This window comes from Pseudorca crassidens, chromosome 19, assembly GCF_039906515.1.
Source record: "Pseudorca crassidens isolate mPseCra1 chromosome 19, mPseCra1.hap1, whole genome shotgun sequence".
Classification (NCBI taxonomy): domain Eukaryota; kingdom Metazoa; phylum Chordata; class Mammalia; order Artiodactyla; family Delphinidae; genus Pseudorca; species Pseudorca crassidens.
Window position 1 is genome coordinate 19,220,496 of NC_090314.1, and position 20,667 is coordinate 19,241,162.

At 51.5% G+C, this 20,667-nt stretch overlaps 1 protein-coding gene across 4 annotated transcripts in view; it reads left to right on the forward strand.

Moving 5' to 3' along the window:
• NOS2 (nitric oxide synthase 2) overlaps nt 1-20,667 on the forward strand; it is a 122,155-nt gene that overhangs the window by 75,397 nt on the left and 26,091 nt on the right. For all 4 annotated transcript variants that reach the window (XR_010937623.1, XM_067716643.1, XM_067716641.1 and 1 more), the window contains 17 exons: nt 1,584-1,668; nt 2,449-2,571; nt 3,604-3,752; nt 7,148-7,310; nt 8,064-8,155; nt 9,094-9,235; nt 9,327-9,466; nt 10,791-10,965; nt 11,059-11,160; nt 14,258-14,452; nt 15,523-15,605; nt 16,124-16,268; nt 17,137-17,241; nt 18,191-18,240; nt 18,566-18,740; nt 19,485-19,617; nt 20,497-20,575. Coding sequence is in view for 3 of the 4 variants with exons in the window: in XM_067716643.1 (XP_067572744.1) it covers nt 1,584-1,668; nt 2,449-2,571; nt 3,604-3,752; nt 7,148-7,310; nt 8,064-8,155; nt 9,094-9,235; nt 9,327-9,466; nt 10,791-10,965; nt 11,059-11,160; nt 14,258-14,452; nt 15,523-15,605; nt 16,124-16,268; nt 17,137-17,241; nt 18,191-18,240; nt 18,566-18,740; nt 19,485-19,617; nt 20,497-20,575 (2,136 nt within the window). In the remaining variant the exon portion in view is untranslated. The remainder of the gene's footprint in view (nt 1-1,583; nt 1,669-2,448; nt 2,572-3,603; nt 3,753-7,147; nt 7,311-8,063; nt 8,156-9,093; nt 9,236-9,326; nt 9,467-10,790; nt 10,966-11,058; nt 11,161-14,257; nt 14,453-15,522; nt 15,606-16,123; nt 16,269-17,136; nt 17,242-18,190; nt 18,241-18,565; nt 18,741-19,484; nt 19,618-20,496; nt 20,576-20,667) is intronic.

Sequence of the window (20,667 nt, forward strand, 5' to 3'; positions counted from 1 at the left end):
GGGAACAAAGACATTGTTTCTCAATCTAAAAGTTACTGTGGACTGGTAAGCTTCTCAAATTCTCCAGTTCTATGGCCAGAAGCAAATGAGAGGAAACATGAATAAGAATGGTGGGGCTTGGGGGTGAAGGGTGATGGTAAAAGATTGAGAAGGGCAGTAAAGCGTTGCCTCCCTGAGGACCCCAGCCTCAAAGCATCTTCCCCCTTAGGCAGCCCCATGATGACTGCTCAGCCATGGCTTACCTGCTCTGAATGTCCAGATGACCCTATATTGGCTTTTTTCTGGTGGGGCACACCAGACCAGACCAGAGGGGTGACGACGGCCAGTCACATGGAGGGGGCTTCACAGGACCGCTGAATCACTTGATTCAGATAGAAGCTGCTTTCTGATACATAGTTACTTTCTCTTAAAGAGACACTATCTCTTTATAGTTATATAATGCAACTATATAACGTATGTAGTTAATTATATAATACGAATATAAATGGTCATTACTTTTTCCAATAACAAAAGCAACACACGCTTATTTGTTATTTTCCGACATCACAGGTGTGTGTGAGGTGGAAAATGAGCGACCTTTGTAGGACTCTCTAACTGCCTTTCCCTTTGGATGTGTACATACCCCAGAAAACACTGCAAAGAACATGGGACCCAAGAAGCTTTCTTACTGAGATGCCCCAGGAGGAGGCATGTGTGGGGTGTGACTCTTGGATGGATGTTCACGTGTCTTCTGTTCTCTGTAGCATTTACTGGGAGAGCGAACCTGAAATCCCAAACCAGAACCAATGGTTTCTGAATGACTTCAGACTATTAGGGCTTCTTCTTCTTCAAAGGATAGGCTGGATTCTTTTAATCTGTTGTTGTCAAACAAATAGACCAATATATTTTTAAAAAGCGTTCTTCTCTTCCAGAAATACTGAGATATTTAGGCATGACGTGAGGTCTCAGACTGGCTTTAAAATGAGAGTGGGGGCTGGGAGAGTAACGTTGAAATAAAAGTGACCGTGGGTTGATAATTGTTCGATTGGGTTGAATCTGGGTGAAAGGCTCATGGGGGTTGATTACACTCTTGTCTCTAATTGTGTATGTTTAACATTTTCCATAATAAAAATTTAGAATAAATAGACAAACCAAGATAAATCAAGTGCTTTAAATAAAAAAGTGTTAAGTCCCAAAGAGGGAGTGGCTGGTGGACAGTACTGCTGGCCTGGGAGGACAGGGTTGAAGGAGCCATTCTCTGCCAGCTTAGCCCTATACCATATTTGTACTCGGCTTTGGAAGGGGGCATCTTCGCAGAGCTTCTGTGGGTCACCCTTTGGGCCGTTCACTTTGGTTCAGCTCCCCTCCTGACTTTTTGGCTTTGTAGGGGGCAGGCAAGGGAAGAAAAGGAGGAGGGAGGGTGGTGATGGTGCAGAGACTGGATGGGCCAGCTGCCTCCCTCACCACATTGACTGGAAATGCTGACGTTCACTCCCATCCTCTAGACCTCACCACCACCCCCAATGAGGGGCTGGCAGAGGGAACTCTAAGATCCGTCTCTGCCTTCAGATACTCCATCTCATGATAGCTGTTTCCTTTTGCAGTCCAGTGACACAGGATGACCCCAAATGTCACAACCTTGGCAAGCACCGGAATGAGTCTCCCCAGCCCCTCACGGGGACAGCAAAGGTCAGTGAGTCACTCGGGTGTGGGAAGCCCCTTCCCCGCTCGCCCAGGCACAGCAGCCTGGTGGAAGCTGAGGTCTGGGGCAGTGAGTAGAGACCCGGGGACACAGGTGGGGACGAGGAAGAGCTTTGGGAGAGCGGGATGAACCATGGTGACCGGGAGTGGTGGCCCCCCAGGTGTGCAGGCACCTGGGTGACTTGCCTGTGTGGGTTGGCAGGCCTGGGAGAGGGCAGACCACTCATGGGGCCAGAGTGAGATGCTCAGAAATAATCCTGAACTCAGCAGCTGAGCCTCCAGCCCCAGCCCCAGCCCCCGCCCCTAGCCCACTGGTTCCACCTTCCCTAAGTGCTTTGGCCCTCAGTGTTCCAGAGAGGTGGGCAGAGAACTGGCTTTCATATTCCTAAATGCCTTCAGGGAAGGCAGTGATACATTCTCCCTGTCCTGATTTCTGTTCTCAGTAGCAGCGGCTGTGACAGTAATCTCTGTCACGTCTAACCTTAGTCCCTCCTGTTGCAGTGCCCCCGAGGGAGCATTTGGCAGGCTCTTGGATGAGGAGAGAAGCCTGGCCAGTGGCCCAGGCACCTGGAGCTCTTAGCAGTCGCTGGCCCAGGTGGCCAGGCTGCCGGAAAGGGAGGAGGGACGTGGACCGACACTGGGACCTGTGTACCCACCCACAGCTCCGCAGCCACCCAGAGCCCAAGCAGGGCCTAGGGCCTGGGAAAGACCCATGGAGTCCTGGGGTTGGAGGCATTTGGAAATCCCTGTTGTTTTGCTCCCTCTTAGCAGTCTCCAGAATCCCTGGTCAAGCCGGCTGCACCCCCATCGGCCCGCCCACGGCACCTGAGGATCAAAAACTGGTGCAGCGGGATGACTTTCCAAGACACACTTCACCACAAGGCCAAAGGGGTGAGAAGTCTGGGGCTTCTGGGAGAACCACTTTTGTCCCAAGTCAACGAAGCCATCAAGGCCCTTAATGGATCAAACAGATGTCCCCTTGGGCAAACCAGACACGCATCAGCTTGGGCAAAGGGTACCGGGAACAGAGATGCTTGTTTCTCACAAATTACAGTGGGAAATATATGATGTTAACTCCCTGTTAACTCCCCGATGGGTGATGGATAATCCAGAAGGTGAGATAAGCAATTACAGGAAGAAATGATTTCTTTCTCAGAGAGACAGATTTCAGCATTGTATTAGGGAGAATTTTCTACCAGAACTGTCCAAAGCTGGACTGAACTATCCAGCCCAGTCCCGTAGTGAGCTCCCTATCGCTAGAAGGATTCAAGTGCTATTTGATAAGGAGGTGGGAAAGGGGTTCAAGCCTCCAGTGAGTAGTTGGACTACTTATTATCTCCTAAGTTTCTTATTCTAACTTTAGAATGTATTCTGTGATTGTAAAGTGGGAAAGAATTGAAAATTTCAAAGCCATGAAAGCAGGGTCATTTCCCACACCTTCCAGAAATGACCGCTGTTAACCTTTGGGTATATTTTCTTTCAGTAATTTTTCTGTGCCATCCCCTGGCTTTGGGATTTGCACCTTCTCAATTCATTTTGGGTGAACAGCGATAGTTTGTCCCCAGGAGTCATATCAGCCTCTTTAAATGAGAAGGTAGTCGAGATCTTCCCAGGGATCGAGCTGTTGACTTTGGGTCTGGGGCTGGCTTGGGGGCAGGGCCAGAGACTGAGCCCAGGGTGGTGGCAGCAGCCCAGCCCATAGCCACTGGGGTTCAGCCAGTAGAGGAGAGGAGATATGAGTCAGGGGAAAGCCTGGTAGACCCCAAGGAGGAGGTGCCACAGAGGTGGAGAGGGGTGGCAGGGAACTGGAGCAGCCAGAGTGGAAGGAGGTGGCCGGAACAGCTGGCCCTGGAGGAGGATGGCCGTCAACGCCTGTGCTGAGGGGCCAGGCAGCCAGCCTCACCGTCACCTCTCTCTTTCCAGGATCTCGCTTGCAAGTCCAGGTCTTGCCTGGGAGCCATCATGAACCCCAAAAGTTTGACCATAGGACCCAGGGACAAGCCTACCCTCCCAGACGAGCTTCTACCTCAAGCTATTGAATTTGTCAACCAGTATTACGGCTCCTTCAAAGAGTAAGTCTCGCTTCCTGCAGCATCGCTGCCTCCCCCTCCCCTGAGCTCTCCTGTCTCCTGCCCTTTCCCTCGGACCCCAGACCCCTTTCCTTCCCAGGTTTGCAATGGACCGAGGGCTAAAACATAGTTTTTCAGGGGAAAGACCCTGGACACGTTCTCAAAACCATAAGACAAAGAGGCATGGCAGTAATGGTTGAAAGTGTGGGTTGGGTATCTAAACGGTTGAGTTTGAATCCTTCTCCACCAGTAACTGGTCCTGTATCCTTGGGAAATCTATTTACCCTCCATGTGCCTCAACTTCCTCACAGGTCAAAGCAGGGTCGTGACAAAACCTGGCTCATAAGATTGTTGCGAGGATTAAATAAGTTTGGAACAGTGTCCTGGCACAAAGTAATGAGTTGATATACAAAACCTTTTACTATGAAATGTTTGAGATAGAAAGGACCTCAGAGACCACCTAGCCAAGCCCTCCACCTGCAAGTGTGAGCCGGGAAGCCCAGCGACAGCTAGAGTTCAGTCCCAGCTAGAATTTAGGCCACCTGACTTGGAGAGAGCTCTTTGCACTGCACTCTGTGGGGATCTATATTGCTGAGTTTCATAAAATATATGGCTATTAATTTAGGTCCTTTTATATCTTTAAAATAAAAATGCACAAAGGGATTGTAAGGCAGAATGGCCAAGGGAATGGATTTGCTGTTTTATGGGCTGCGAGGGGAGTGTGGCTTTCATGGTGCAGCCCCACGTGGCACTTTACTGCACAAAGTGAGCCACAGAAGTAACCTGGGACACCCCCTCCCCATGGCAGAAAGAGTGGCTCCTGGTGATGCCACGTCCCCTCTGCTCTGACCTGCAGTGTCTGAACTGGAAGGGGCCTTGAGTCTATGAAAGAGACCCTTAACTTCTGGGGCTGTGATCCACTACCCTGGCTGCACAGTGGTCGCCGTTAAGGACTTTGCAAAATACTGGTGCCAGGGTCCTCTGGGCTGGGGGCATCAGCTTCTCAGGAAGTGTGGAGGGAGCGGATACCCATGTTCTTTAAAAGCTCCCAAGGCAATTCTAATGTACAGCAGGACCGAGAACCCTGTCAGGGGTTTGCTGCTCTGTGTGCTGTATAAATAGAACCTCTGCAGAAGTGCTTTGTCACTAGGAGGTCCAAGGTCCTTAAGCTTTCAACTCGGTTGTTGACTTATGAGCTTTTCAGGGTCAAGGAATTTTCTTAATGGGCTTCACTGGACCACCGTATTGAAGCTGACATTTACTGAGCGCTAGGTATGTTCTGGGCTCTGCCTTACGTAAGGCTCACCATGACTCTATGGGACTGGTACCATTATTATCCTCCCCACACTGTACAGATAAGGAAACCAAAGCCTGTGGAGGAGATATAACTTGCTCAAAGTCACACGTTCTGAAGTTCCAGAGCTGGGATTTGAGCCCAAGCAGTTTGGGCCAGAGGCCCTGCTTTAAACCTCAATGTTCTAGCATCCAGCTCTTTGACTTTGAAGGTTCTGACTCCATGCTGGACCTGGGGGTTCCTGCTGCTGTATGGAAGGGAGTTGGGTGGGTGTTATAGCCCCAGGAAGCTACAGGGCTGCTCTTGCTGGCTGTTGAAAACCCATTTACTTTCCACAGAGGGAAAAAGTTCCACTTTTCACAATCACAAATCCATGGCTTGGACCCCCCAAGAGGTCCTGGGGGTGTGAGTGACAGGTGGCAGCCCATCCCTACAATTACACTAGCAGCCAAAGGCATGGACAGCTGGGCCGGTTCCGTCTTTCGTGAGTGAAGGATTGTATAGTTAGAAATTGTAACTTGCCGAATGTTCTGTCCAAAGTCAGTGCACTGATGCCAAAAGACACTCCTTCTTTTCCGAACTAACAGGCATCATAGCATTTTAGTGCCTCCGAAATGTGACCATTGGAAAACAGTGGTAAAATGTAAAACGCTAAAGGAATTGGGTGAGAACATAAAATGATCTTTTCTTACATAGTCCCACGTTAACACTACCAAGTATGTTGGAAGCATCTGCGTTCTGGTGGTCGCTACTGTTTTCATGCTCAGATGCAGAGCAGGGAATGTTGCTAGAAGCTTTGTTTGGGGAAGGAGGGCTGCCGGTGGGGCAGCCTCAACCTCACCCAGCAGGTCTTTATGCCAGGAGTGTCCTTGAAGATAAATAGCACCGAGTGTTTTGTCTTTGAGCTTTTTTCTTTAATCAGGGAAGAGCTGTCAAGACACTCTTCATCCACAGAAAGGCCATTTTGTCTTGAGTTGTCCAATCTCCTTAATCAGGAGTTCATTCCTTAAATAGTTTTGTTTGTTGCAACTTGAAATGTCTTTGGTGCCCATTGGAAATCTCAAGGTTGCTCTGTGTGTGTGTGTGTGTGTGTGTGTGTGTGTGTGTGTGTTTCAAAACCTTCCTGGCTGTGGGATATTTTTGAAGCTGGGAGGGGAGGGGAGAAGCCAATTTGGAAATCTCACAAGGGACAGCTGGCCGAGCGGCGCGGGGGTTGAGAAAGCTCGCTGTAGACAGCCTGTGACGCTGGACCACACTGTGGAGGGCTCCTCCTTGAGCGGCCCTGGGGCCCTGCAGGCTGAGTCCTGAGGGCAGGTCCCCGTCTGGGCCTGACCAGGGAAGCGTGGGCAGTCCCTGCACATCTCCGGGCTTGCAATCCCTCCCACCCAGTGTGGAAGGTAGAAGGTTAAGAGCCTGGGCTTGGCATCAGGGCAACCTGAGTCTGAGTCCTGAGTTTCCTCTTTACCACACTTCTGTTCCCGGGCCAGTACTTAACCTTCCAGATACACCGACTATAAAAAGGACACAAACATGCCTCCCTCACAGTCTCAGTGGGACCCTGACTGTGGGTGGCTTCGCCCAGTACCTGGCTCACAATGAGTACTCAGTACACAGGATCTGCTGTGGGAGGGACTGATTCATCTCTTAACCAGGGGAAGGCGGACGGGTGCTCCCCTGGCTGAGAGGCAAGATGGGGCTGCGGCTTGCTGGATGCCGCTCCGGCTCTCGCAAGTGTCTGAGAAGCGCGGCACTCCGTGCTGAGATGAATATGATTCGAGAAAACGCTCCTAGAAACAACAAGGGTGCTGGTGGGATCAGGACCAGCTGTGTAATATGCAGGACCCAGTGTGGAAATAAAAACGTGGCTTCCTGTTCACAGATGATTAAGAATTCAAGACAGCAGAGCACTATACCCAGCATGGAGCCCTTCTGAGCTCAAGGCCCTGGTCACGTGCCCATGAAGCTGGCTCTGGAGGGGACGGTCTCCCTGAGAGACATCTTGCCCTCCTGGTGTCCTAGTTCAGTTCCTGCTTCTGTGGATTGAATCGATCTCCATTTAAGGTCATCTCATTGTTGATCTTCCTGATGCCTTCCTGTCCCCCAGGGCAAAAATAGAGGAACATCTGGCCAGGGTGGAAGCGGTAACAAAGGAGATAGAAACAACAGGAACCTACCAGCTGACGGGAGATGAGCTCATCTTCGCCACCAAGCAGGCCTGGCGCAACGCCCCCCGCTGCATTGGGAGGATCCAGTGGTCCAACCTGCAGGTGGACTCCCTTAGCAGGAGAGGAAGCTGGGAGCCCGGCGGGCCCTGAGCAGTGGCTCCCAGCAGCCCGCCGAGCTGTCCCCTGGGCTCCCTGCGTTCTCTCTCCCCGGCCCTGAGCTTGAGATGGGGGCTTACAGCCACCCACCCCCACCGCCCCAGAGTCTAGAATCCGATCTCAGCACCAGGATTTCTAGCCGATCTTTCTCTCTTGCGTTAAATTTCAGAGACTAAACGCCAACGTGAAACCAAACGACCTTGCTATTATAACTGCTGAGGCCCTGGTTGTTTACCTTGACTGAATTCTTGGCTTTTAGAAAACATTTCCTTTATCCTAGCCTCCTAAGCTGTCTTTACGTTTTATTGCTGGATAATAGTGAAAGTACTTGGACAGATAAAGAGATAAGAAATGCCAATGCAACCAGCTCTGGCTGTAATAAAATGTTCTGGAGGCCATGGGTAACATGTATAAAGCAACTAGGCTGTGGGAATCCTGACTCATGGTGCTTGAGAATCAGGTTTTCTTGGGGGTTGGGTTTTGATACGGTCTTCCAAGTGAGGGCTCCTGGGCTCCCCTAGGAGAGCAGAGGAAGGATGAAGGGGCAGAGAGGAGGATGCACTCCTCAGCGAGGCGTTCGGGTCGTGAGGTTTGGGGCCACTCCCTCAGTCCCCGTGGCTTAGCTTTTAAGATCAGCTCCAAGGCCTCTGTCCTCACGGTCCTTGACGGGCGTGGTCTGGGTGGGCTGCGTGCACGCAGGTCTTCGACGCGCGGAGCTGTTCCACGGCCCAGGAGATGTTCGAGCACATCTGCAGACACCTGCGTTATGCCACCAACAACGGCAACATCAGGTGGGTGTGCTTTTCCCGGGGCTACGAGGCTATGCTGGGGCCCGCCCTGTCCCCAAGTCTTAGCCAAGAGATGCAGATGAGTTTAGGGGAGGCATCTGGGCTCCAGGAGAGACTAGGGAGAAAGAAAGGAGAAAGACTTGGCTTCTTCAGGGAGCCCTCGTAGTGAGCGGGCCTCCGTGAGCTTAGTGCCTCGTCAGTGGCCCATTTCCTTGGTTTCTTTCTGACTTGTAGCCATTTGGAGGTGATGGGGGGGATCCTTAAGAAGCAACTTCTCCACTCTTCGAGGTTAAGGCTCCCCACTTTAGAGGAGATGAGAAGTTGTTTTTGCAGCCAATGTGGTGATTTTCTTAGAGGTGGGGGAGTGGCTGCCCATCAGAACCACTCCTGCCTTACCTTCCCCTTCCCCTAGCCAAGGAGGTCAAGGTCAACTCATTTGGTCCTTCATTCATTTTTCCTTTCAGCAAACACTCAGTGCCCACCTGATGAGGACCCAACACAGGGCTAGGCATGGGGGTGGGAAGTGACTAGGACCCTAAGACGAGGGTCCAGCTCACTATGAACCTATGCCTTGCACTAGACAAGCGTCCAACTAACTCAATTGCAAAGAGAACTATGGTGCAGCTAGGGAAAGGGTTGGGCAGCTAACCGTGCCCGAGGGGTGGGGAGGGTTCCCTGGAGGACGTGGTCCCTGGGCTGGTCTGGAAGGTAGGAGCTGCAGGAAGAAGAAAGAAGGAGAGGGTATGTCAGGAAGTGGACGGGTTACGCAGAGGCCAGCGAGAGCTTGGCATGTCTCAGAGCTGCAGGGGTTTGGTTCAGTTAGCTCGGGTGCAGAGGGCTGGGGAGTGGGAAGATAGGAGGGGACAGGGGACCTGTTGGGGATGGCTGGAAGCGCACACCGAAGCTGGGTGGTAAACAGCACTGTCCTCACCTTGGGGAAGGTCGGCCATCACCGTGTTCCCCCAGCGGAGCGACGGGAAACATGACTTCCGGGTCTGGAACGCCCAGCTCATCCGGTATGCCGGCTACCAGATGCCTGATGGTACCATCAGAGGGGACCCTGCCAGCGTGGAGCTCACCCAGGTACTAGATCCGGCTCTGGTGGCTGACAGTGGAGCCCAGAGGGGTCAAGGGACTTGGATCTCCAGACTCACTTGGCCTGTCTTGTTTTCAGCTGTGCATCGACCTGGGCTGGAAGCCCAAATACGGCCGCTTCGATGTGGTGCCTCTGGTCCTGCAGGCTGATGGCCGTGACCCTGAGCTCTTCGAAATCCCTCCCGACCTTGTGTTTGAGGTGCCCATGGAACATCCCAAGTAAGCAGGCTGTGGGTGCCAGGGGTGTGTGTTCACATGCATGCCCCCTCCTTTCCTAAGTGAGACCCTAGACCTCAGGATCCTCCCTGCACCTCCCCCAAAGCCCGACCAGCAGCAGGTGATACCCAGAAGGGCCAACTTTCAAGGCCTGCCTTGTCGCCCTTGTACAGCAACTCTGCACTTGCATGTCGGGCCTCAGACTTATAATGAGATGCTGATAGTGACAGGAAAGCAATGGCTTAGACAGACCAGGCTCTAGCAGCTTGGGAAGAAGTGACCTCAGGAAAGGAATCCTTGAAAGGCTCTGAGATTCTCACACTGTGCAGCCCAGGCCTCTTTGACCTTCCTGCCAACTCTCTTAGCCATCCCTCTCCTGACTGATGACAGTACTTCAAGAGCTCATCTGGTTCAGCCCCTCCTCCAGGCAGCTCTAATAATTACAAAAATACCTGCATACATTGACACTCACTATGTAGCAGGCATTAGGCTGGGCTCTTCTTTTTGTCCCTTGAATATACTGAACTTACTCCTACCTCAGGGCCTTTGCACTTGCCCTTCCCTCTGCCTGACATGCCCTCTCTCCAGAATTTTGCAGACTTCATTTCTTCTTGTCAATGAGGTATTTCCCGAATGTTACCCATTCTGAGAAGCCTCTTCTGAACACCCAGTCTAGAGTAGGCACCCTCACCCTCCACCTGACACATCACCTTGTCTTTATTTTCCTATTTATTTATTTGTTTACCTACTTATAGTCTGTAAGGCCCTTGAGAATTAGGGATCTTGTCTTTCTTGTTCGGCAATATGTCCCCAACACGTAACAGGGCGCCTGGCTCATAGTAAGTGCTCAATTATAAATATTTCTGGAATGAATGAATATACAAATAAAGGATACTGTTATTTTCACAATAATCCCATGAGTTTGATGCTCTTATCTCTATTTTGTTGGTGGGGATGCTAGGGCTCAGAGAGGCTAAATAATATCCCAAGATTACACAGCTAGTAATCAGTAAGGCAGAACTTGAACCCAGGCTTTCTGACACTGGAATCCTTACGTGCTGTGTTATGTTGGGTTCTCAGCATTTAGCACAGGGCCTGTCATATACTTGATGCTTAATATGTTTGCGTGAATGAACTCGTGATTGAATGCATAATTAGCAAATGACACGTGGTGCGTCAATTCACCTCTCCAGGTGGGATGAACTTAGAGATCAGCACTTGGAAAGGAGTTTTCTTGGTGCACTCTTTCTCTGAAGCTTTTTTTGGGGGGGGATGAATGTGGGCCAAAGTGAAGGCCCCATTGCCACCAGCTCTGCCTCCCTACCAGGTATGAGTGGTTCCGGGAGCTGGAACTGAAGTGGTATGCCCTGCCGGCCGTAGCCAACATGCTGCTTGAGGTTGGTGGCCTTGAGTTCCCAGGGTGCCCCTTCAACGGCTGGTATATGGGCACAGAGATCGGAGTCCGGGACTTCTGTGACGTCCAGCGCTACAACATCCTGGAGGTAACGAAGACCGTCCAGCTGGGCCGGCTGGAGGTGCGGGCCTGCAGCTGGGATCCAAGAGACTGACTCACCCCCATTTCTCTGCCTTTGCAGGAAGTGGGCAGGAGAATGGGCCTGGAAACACACAAGGTGGCCTCACTCTGGAAGGACCGGGCTGTCATTGAGATCAATGTCGCTGTGCTCCACAGTTTCCAGGCATGTCTGGTGTTTGCGGGTCTGAAGGCTTTCTGGTTAGAAGGTCGTCTGGTCCAGCCGCCCATGTCATGCTTGATTTTCCCCTTACGGCATTGCTCATTTATTCACGCATCAAACAATGTTGAACACCCTGTTTGTGCCAGGCACAGTGCTAGGTGCTGGGGATAGAGAGACAAGCCCTCTCAAGTCTGCTAGTGGAAACTTGAATGCTTCTAGCAACAGGCAACTCCTTACCTCCCAAGGCTGGTCAATCCCTGCGCTTGAGCACTGAATCCTGTCCTCTCTCAATTTTCAAGGACTTTACTCCTGAAAATCCCCCCCACCCTCTGCCCCATAACATTGATACCTCCTTATCCACTGGATCATTCCCATCAATGATCAGTAAGCTGTAATGATTCCCATCTCAAAGAGATAAATGGCTAGCTAACCAAACACTCCCCCTACCCAGCTACTACCTTGTTTCTCTGCCTCCCTTTTACGGCAAAACCATGGAAAGACCTCATTACACGTCCTCATCCCCCAGCCGCTCCGGTCAGGCTTTTATCCTCCACAGCTCTGCCAGTGGAATTCTGGCTGTTGTTCACACTCACCAAGATGCTTCCCCCCTAAGGGCCTTTGCACTTGCTTTTTCCTCTGCCTAGAACACTCTTGCCATGAATCATCCCGTGACCGGCTCCTTCCCTTCATCCAGGTCTCAACTGTCCCCTCTTCAGAGTAGCCCTCCCTGACGACACCATAAACAAAGGCATCCTCACCCACCTCCCTGTCTTTCTTATTCCTTTAACCTTTTCTTTCTTTTCCTTCATAATCCTGATTAGCTCCTGACATTATGGAGTCCATCTGCCTCTCTCTTTGTTTCCCCCATTAGAATGTAAGCTCCATGGGGCAGGGACCTTGTCTCTCTTGTTCACTGCTCTACCCCTGGAGCCTAGAAGAGTGTCTGGCACGTGGCAGAGCTAAAAAAATATATGTATTGGATGAATGAATGAGAGGCCACGTCCACCTGAGCCGTTGTTGCTCTTGCTTCCCTCTCTGAGCAATGGCAGCCACCAAACACAGCAGGTTGGCTCCTGTGTGGGGCTGAGCCCTCCGGTCCATCTGCTGCTCTCCTATAAACACTCCCCTTCCTTTGGGGAAGGAGCCATGGATGTGTGAAGCTATTACTTTAGAAGCTGGGACCATGTCCACAAAGTTGGCAGATGCCCTGGTGGCCAGACCGCAGGGCAGAGGGTCATTCATTCATTCAGCAAAGTTTTATTGTGCATTTTCCATGTGTCAGGCCCTAGGCCAGGCCAAGAGTGTGAGCGGTGAACAAAACAGACAGAAACCCTGGCCTTGTGGGTTGTAGTGGGAGCTGACATTAAACACCCAGTAAATACATATTATCACACACTGTTCCCCAGAGCTTGTCACGCTGTAGGCATGTCAAGCTTGTGCCTGATTTTGGGGAGTGGGGGGGGAACGGGGCAGCTCCGAGACAGGACAGGAAGAGCCTCCTGGGGCTCACCCAGCTGGGGAAGGCCCCACTGGCTGTGGATCACACATCCTGACTCCTGCAGGCTCCCAGCATCAGCTCTGATATTGGCAGGATGCGGATATGTCCCAGGAAACTGCTGACCCTCAACTGTCTCCTGACCATTGCTGACCACGTCCCTCCACTGCTTGAGAGTCTCCAGGACTTCCTCATGACCCTCCTTCAGGGTCAGCTTCAAAAGACTTGGCCTCATTTCCTCATCTGTAAAATGTATTATGGTACCATAATAATGGTACCTCCCTCACTAGGTTACTGTAAGGATTAAATGAAAATGAATGCAAAATATTTAGCTGCATTGCCTGACCCATAGTGATCACTCAAAAAACATTAGTTTTGTTGTTATTATTATTTATTACTGTTACAACTATTCTCACAGCTCTCATCATTCATCAGCTCCTGCACCTAAAACCGGTCTGGCACCCAGTAGTTGTGGTGTGTGTGTATAGAATTTTAGAAGGCATAGCTGATCCTACTGGAGCCCACTGGCTCCTCTCCTGCCTCCCGGCCTTGACTCATGCAGTGTCCTCCTCCGGGACTGCCCGTCTGCTGCCTAACTGGTACCCATCTCTCAAAACTCACTTCCTCTTAGAAACTGTCTCTAAAATCCCCGATCTCTCCTCTGAGCTCCTGTGTGAGCTAAGCCCTCCCTCGGCCCTCCGTCAGCACCTGCACTCACCTCCATCACAGCTTCTATCAGACCATGTGAAATGGCTGACGTCCTTCTGCCCCCCACGGTTAGAGTATGATCCAGTGTAGAGAAGAGGCCACGTCTTTCACCTCTGTATGCAGTACCTGGTAGACAGAAATAACGATAGCGGCTAACATTCATTGAGCACGTTTTATGCTTTACTTGTATTATTTGATTGCATTCTTTCAACAACGTCATGATATATAGGAACTATTACCATCCCCATTTTACAGATGAGGAAACTGAGGTTAAGGAACTAATAGCTCAAAGTAACATGGCTAATAAGAGGCCAAGGTTTGAACCACTCCATGAAACCAATGTCTCTTGACTACATGAGTTGCTCCAGACGATGTGGCTGCCCTTGTTGGATCATTCCAGGAAGGCTCAGACCCCTTGGCTTCTAATTTTAGGATGTGGGACATTGTGGTGATTTGCCTTCCATGCACTGTGGTTCCCCCCAGTGCTTCAGTCCTCTTCCTTCTGGGCTGAGACAGCCACATCTTTGGGAAGGTGACTCCTGGAACTCTTTACCAACAAGTGAAAAAAAGCCACTGTGCTTTGACTCATCAGCATCCAGAGAGCAATCTGTGGGAGTCCAGGGAGACTTGTAGGCCTGGGAAGCTGGACACTGCCCGTAGAGGCCAAGCGGGGGCAGCGTGTGGCCTGTGGGCTGACCATGGCTATGGTGACTGCTTGGGCTCAGAGGCTCTGAAAATACTTTGCATTTGGGTATTTATTTTCAGCAGTGAGAAGGGGGCCAGAGGGGATTGTGGTCCCATTTTACAGATTGCCAGGCCCTTCCATAGTCCATCTGGGAGCCCTGCAGCCAACCGACCACTCTCCTCAACTCGCCTTCTTGCCTCCTTCTGATTTAGAAGCATAATGTGACCATCATGGACCACCACTCAGCTGCAGAGTCCTTCATGAAGTACATGCAGAATGAGTACCGGTCCCGAGGGGGCTGCCCAGCTGACTGGATTTGGTTGGTACCCCCAATTTCTGGAAGCATCACCCCCGTGTTCCACCAGGAGATGTTAAATTATGTCCTGTCCCCTTTCTACTACTACCAGGTAAGAGAGGGGCCTTCCTCTCCTTTCTGTCTTGGGAGCTCGGGGGTGGAGAGAGTGTGTGTGTCTGCACATGTGTGCATGTGTGTACACATGTGTGCGTGCATGTGTGTTTGCATGTGCCTTGCACACGTGTGCTCACTAATGCAGGATATACAAGGAAGGATCGGGGACACAGAGGCATATTTTTAATGCTTTTCAGGCTTCACTCAAGGATGCTTTTGTCCATTTCTACAGAAGTGAGACTGAAGGGAATACCTTTTATGGTACCTTTAGTAGCCCGTTGCTCTGATGGAGTTTAAGCTCCTGAGGGCAACCACCATTGTGCCCGCCTGCACGGGAGGGCTATAGACAGTCACATGACATAATGGTGAAGAGCTTGGCTCCCAGGTCAGATACATCTGGGGGTGATTCTCCCACTTCCTAGCTGTATGATCTTGGGTGGGTCATTTCACCCATCTAAGCCCTGGTTTTCTCATCTCTAAAAGGACGGTCATCAACTCCACGGTGGAGGAGGTTGTGTGGATCACATGAGCTGGTGTACGTAACAGCTCAGCCCAGTGTCCAACCCAGAGTGTACTCAGGAACCGTTACCCAGTGAAATGATCTCATTTTTTGTCTAAAAGCTCTTTGGTTAGATTTGGGGAAGAGCTTCCTTACTCTAAAAGTGATAAGTAGTGTGACTGACTGCCTGGGATAGTTTGTGCTTGTGGTCATAGCACCTTCGTCTACTCTCAGAGGTATCCCAGGGCAGACTATGCAATATATACAATCTGTATAGCCTTCCTAGTGATCAGATACCAAAAGGAAAGAGATGTGCAGCCTCTCCCTTCCAGGGACACACTAATGAGTGACAGTCAACTGTTCGTGTGCAGGTTCTGTGCCAGACATGAGCTACAACTTGGAGGGAGACAGACAGATGCAGCCCTTCCCCGTGGGGCTTTCAGTGAAAGGGTGGGGACAGGGCCTGCTCAGCCCCGCAACTCACGAAGGGCATGAAGGGCCTTCTGTCTCTCCAAGCTCAAGCCAAGCCAGGGCCCACCTTGCCCACATATCTGCCCTCTTTTCTGAAGGTGGAGGCCTGGAAAACCCACGTCTGGCAGGATGAGAGGCGGAGACCCCGGAGAAGAGAGATTCGATTCAAAGTCTTGGTCAAGTAAGTGGGAGCAGCCAGTGTTGACATCTGAACCTCAGCCCTTCCTTCTAGACCTTGAAGGGCAGGGAACAATGAGAAAGGGTTTGGAGGGACTTCCCTGGTAGTCCAGTGGTTAGGACTCTGCGCTTCCACTGCAGGGGGCATGGGTTCGATCCCCCGTTGGGGAACTAAGATCCCGCATGCTGCACAGTGCGGCCAAATTAATTAATTAATTAATTAATTAAAAGGTATATTAAAACTATAAAAAAGAGAGGGAGAAAGGGTTTGGCTCCCAGAAATCCAGACACCAATTCCCAGGGTCACCTGCCACCTCTGTCCCAGCCTTCTCTCTCCTCCATTTTCCCAAAGGGGCTGAGTGGTGGGTTGAGTGGGGGAGAGGAGGAGAAGGGCGGTGAGCCAGGGTTGATAGCTGGTGAGAAACCTGGGTTCTTTTCCCTCGATCTGCTGCACTTTAAATGCTGGGCCCCCGTCTTCCTCTGGAGGCTGACTCAGCACACAGAGCATGTCTGTCCCCACAGAGCCGTGCTCTTTGCGTCAGTGCTGATGCGTGAGAAAATGGCTTCCCGGGTCAGAGCCACGATCCTCTTCGCAACAGAGACAGGAAGATCAGAAACACTGGCCCGGGACCTAGGGGCCTTGTTCAGCTGTGCCTTCAACCCTAAGGTAGCCAACTCAGCCTGTGCACGGAGAAGTCTGGGGCAAGTTACAATGATGGCTCTGCTCCTGCATGTCCCCAAGCGTTGGGCATGCTGATGTTTATTGAAAATCTGTGATAGAAGGAGAGAGGTGTGTCCAGGGATTCCCAAACTTACCTAGTAAATAAGCTTTTCATAGTGTTCCAGGGAACACAGTTTGAGAAACACCTTCTTAATGTTGCTAAGTCTTGATATACATGAGGTGTTCTAGATGGATTTTATCCACATTTACAGAACACCTCCTATACAGGGTGCAGTGCTAAATGTGAAGGGAGCGGAGGACGAATAAGATGCAGAGAAATAAAACAAAACTCCCAAGGGTGACTCATTCCTTCCACCAGTGTTGGATTTGATCCTCCATCACTGAAGGCCTCCTGGGTCAGGTAGGCCTGGGTAGAACCGCGAGGCCGTGACACATGTCACCTGAGATTAGCTTCAGGCAAAGCATTTGGGTCCCCGAGGTGCCAGAGGAGTTGTCAATTTTGTTACCTGCTCATCCCGTTTTTGTGGAAAATATGTCCACGCACTCAGAATTCAAGATAACAATGGAAGCGGTGAGACGTGCTCTGATTTGGGACATGCAGTATTTTGGAGGCAAACCCTCCAGGGCTTGCTGATGTGTTCGCGTGGGAGAATCAAAGAATCGAGGATGCTGTGTTCACATAGGTTCAGTAGACAGGGATTTGTTAAGTCCTCACCTCCTCTGTGCCGGGCACCAGGGGACCGAGATGACGAAGGGGACTCCTGGCCTGAGTAGGATGAGGGGAGCGCTGGGTGTCTGGGGAGGGCGCCAGCCTGGGAAGCAAGGGCTGATGTCCACCCTGGGTGCCGTGCAGGTTCTCTGCATGGACGAATACAGGCTGAGCCATCTGGAGGAGGAACAGCTACTGCTGGTGGTGACCAGCACGTTCGGGAACGGAGACTCCCCTGGCAACGGAGAGGTGGGTGGCCTGAGTCCCAGGGGTCTGGGGTCTGGTAGAGCCCAAGAGGACCAAGGAAAGGATCTGGGGACTCAGCATGTTCTAAGGAGGGCACTCGGGAGTGAGAGCTCTTATCACTCTGGGTCGCCCGAAGGTCAGCCATTGGCTGCCTCCTTCGTAATTTCCTCTGTGTGCGTGAGCTGCCTTTCCTGTGACGTGCTTAATATATTTCAGTAAATTGACCTGCCTTTTTAAATTCAAAAATTCATGTTTAAAGGAAACTTTCTATCACTCTCACAAATGGAAAGCCAGCAGAAATTGGTCCCAGGTAAATCCAATGAAAGCCAAGCAGTTACTGAATTCTAGCTGGATACTGTTGCCTAACCATGGCTTGCTTTGTTTTTTAAAAAGAGTAATAAGCAAGTATGAGAGAAGTGTTAAGTCTCCATTAGCAGCAGTCTGAGATTTTCTCCCTAGTGTTCAGGACAAAAGAATGAAATAATTGAAACAGGAATAACTAGAAAAAATTAAAGAAGAAAAGAATACTTTCTTACCATGTGATTTGACACTAGTTTCCACCTAAAGTTATCTTGAGTTCCTGGGAAATCAGGGTTATTTCAGAGAATACGGGACCAGTTGTCACTCTGACAAGAAGAGAGGCTCATGTCCTGTCAGGAGTCCCTCTGGAGATGCCCTGCTATAAGGCAGGCCCCCCTCTGCCAGGGCTGGATGGGCTGGGGGTTGGGCTGTCCTCGCCCCCCACCAAAGGTCAGGCCCACATGAGTTGCTAAGGCTGAACTTGTCCCTGAGTCCCAGCCAGGCGGCCCCACCTAAACCAACTTCCCTGCGAGCACCTTGAACTTTCTCCTGCCAGATATGTCCAGTTTTTAAACGAGCCACCAGAAGAAAGGGAAAAGTGGTGCTTTTATTAATCCTGTCCTGGGAACTCTGTGGTTCTCTCTCTTTCTAGAAACTGAAGAAGTCCCTCTTCATGCTGAAAGAACTCACCAACAAGTTCAGGTAAATCTCTTCCCCACTCCCAGAGTCTGGGTTCCAGGGACAGAGCTGGGTGTGTATAAGTGGGAACTTCCTGGGATGTCCAGGCCCAGAGACAGCCTGTTCTCAGAGGTGTTGTGGGTCAAAGCAGGGACACCAAGTCCCGTTCACAGTTCTGCAGGCCAGGCATGGGGTTGGTCGTGGGAGTTGGAGACGAGGCTCGGGAACCAGGGAGGACAGGAAGGGGGTGTGCACTGGCGGTCCTTGCCCAGCTGGGGCGCGAGGGCCGGAGGCTGGCCTGTGGACGGGGTCAGCTCACCCAGGCTCCGTGCGTGTCCTCCTCGGGCAGGTATGCCGTGTTTGGCCTCGGCTCCAGCATGTACCCTCAGTTCTGCGCCTTTGCTCATGACATCGACCAGAAGTTGTCCCAGCTGGGGGCTTCTCAGATCGCCCCAACAGGGGAAGGGGACGAGCTCAGCGGGCAGGAGGAGGCCTTCCGTGGCTGGGCCGTGCAAACCTTCAAGGTCAGTTCACAGCCGGAGCTGCCGCACAGCACCGGGAGGGAGGCTGCGGTGCACTCGTGCCCAGGACACCTGTGCTGGGCATCCTGCGTGGCATGACCCCTGCTGGGTCCTATAGGCGTGGTCCCGGGTGTGGGCCGGGATCGCAGGCCTGAGAGCTCAAGTCGCTGCTGCTTTCCCACAGCCCCCAGAAGAGCTCCACTTGACACCTCCCTGCCCTCGGGAAGCTGTGGTTTAAGATCTTTCCCCCTCTGATTATCCAGGTCACCTCCTGACATCCTTGTCTTGTTCCAGTGTCCCAGCCACAGAGAACCTGGGGACAGGGATATCTCAGTAGGTCTTTATCACCTGTGGCTTGACCCCACTGACTGAGAGAACTCCCTGAAGCAAAGCGTTTCACCCAGCAGTGGGTCTTACGAGCACCACCTTGAGTGGGTCCGACATGGTTCCCAAGCCCACGTCTCCTCCACACGATTCCATGTCAGGAAAATGGGAGTAATCACACCTGTGTCATAGTGTGGGCATGCGGATACAACGAGATGCTGTCATTATTAATATTCATAATAATAGCAATAGCTACTATGTGCTAGGACCAGCCATTTTTTGGGTTCTCATAACAGCCCAACCAGATAAGTGTGCTTAGTAATTACACGAAGCTCTTAGCTCAGTTGCAAGGACTTAAAAAATGGTAGCTGCTGCTGAAGACGGGGATGTTGATTAACACCAGTCGGCTCCACCTTTGTCCAGGCAGCCTGTGAGACGTTCGATGTCCGAGGCAAACACCACATCCAGATCCCCAAGCTCTACACTGCCAATGTGACCTGGGACCTGCACCACTACCGGCTCGTGCAAGACTCACAGCCTTTGGACCTCAACAAAGGTACCTGCTTCCCTGCACCACACGGAGCTTGCTTGCCCTTCCTGCTGGGGTGGGTGTCTCTGAGTCCTGAGCCTAGGGTCAAGGAGACCACTAAGACCCTCTGAACAGAGGCAGCTAGTCTGGGGCTACCAGGCATCTCTCTCTTGTTGGGTCCAAGAGCCTGCTGGGATGCAAGACTTGCAGGCGTGCTTCGTCTCTGAGAGAGGCGGTTTAGGAGGAGACCCTGGGAGGGCAGTGGAGAGAGAAGGACGCTCCTATGTGCCAGGCACTGTGCTGGACTCTTTGTGCACCTGCTGTAAGTGATCCCTGACACTCATCCTGTGAGAAAGGCACAGACAGAGAAACTGAAGTTCAGGGAGGTGCAGCAAGTTGCTAGCAGACGGCCCAGGTGGGATCTGGGCCCCAGCCTTCCCGCTCTAATGGCAGCCAGGTATTATGAAGAACATCTTTCAGAGGCAATTCCAGGCTACAGTCTGGGAACTCTGAACGGCCCATCTGGATGCTGTGCTTCTGTGCTTCCTCTTTTCCTATACCAGGACTACAGAGGTCCTACACGTTTCCTCACGCTTAGGATATCCCCAGCTTCAACTACGCTCTCCTGCGGATCCCAAGCCATGGGATGTCCTAGAAATTCCCATATTGGGGCATTTGCATTGCATTTCCCAATACCTAGCAGCGGCACAAGCATCCTCTTCAAACCAAGGGTCTTTATCTGTGATTCAGAAACACAGTGGGGAAAAAAAGAAGGGAAGGAAAACCCCAGCACCACCACAGTGAGACACCCCAGGGCAACGTCTGGGTGTAATTGACTCAGCACGTGGAGGCTGCCCCGCCAACTTAAGAGCCACGTTGCCGCTTCACTGTCTCTCTGTCCCACAGCCCTCGGCAGTATGCACGCCAAGCACGTGTTCACCATGAGGCTGAAATCGCAGCGGAATCTGCAGAGTCCAAAATCCAGGTAGGGCAAAGGAGAGGGCTTCTTGGGTGACGTTCCACAGATTTTATTTTCATCCGGGAAAGACCAGAGCAAGTCAGTCTTAGAAAGGAGAG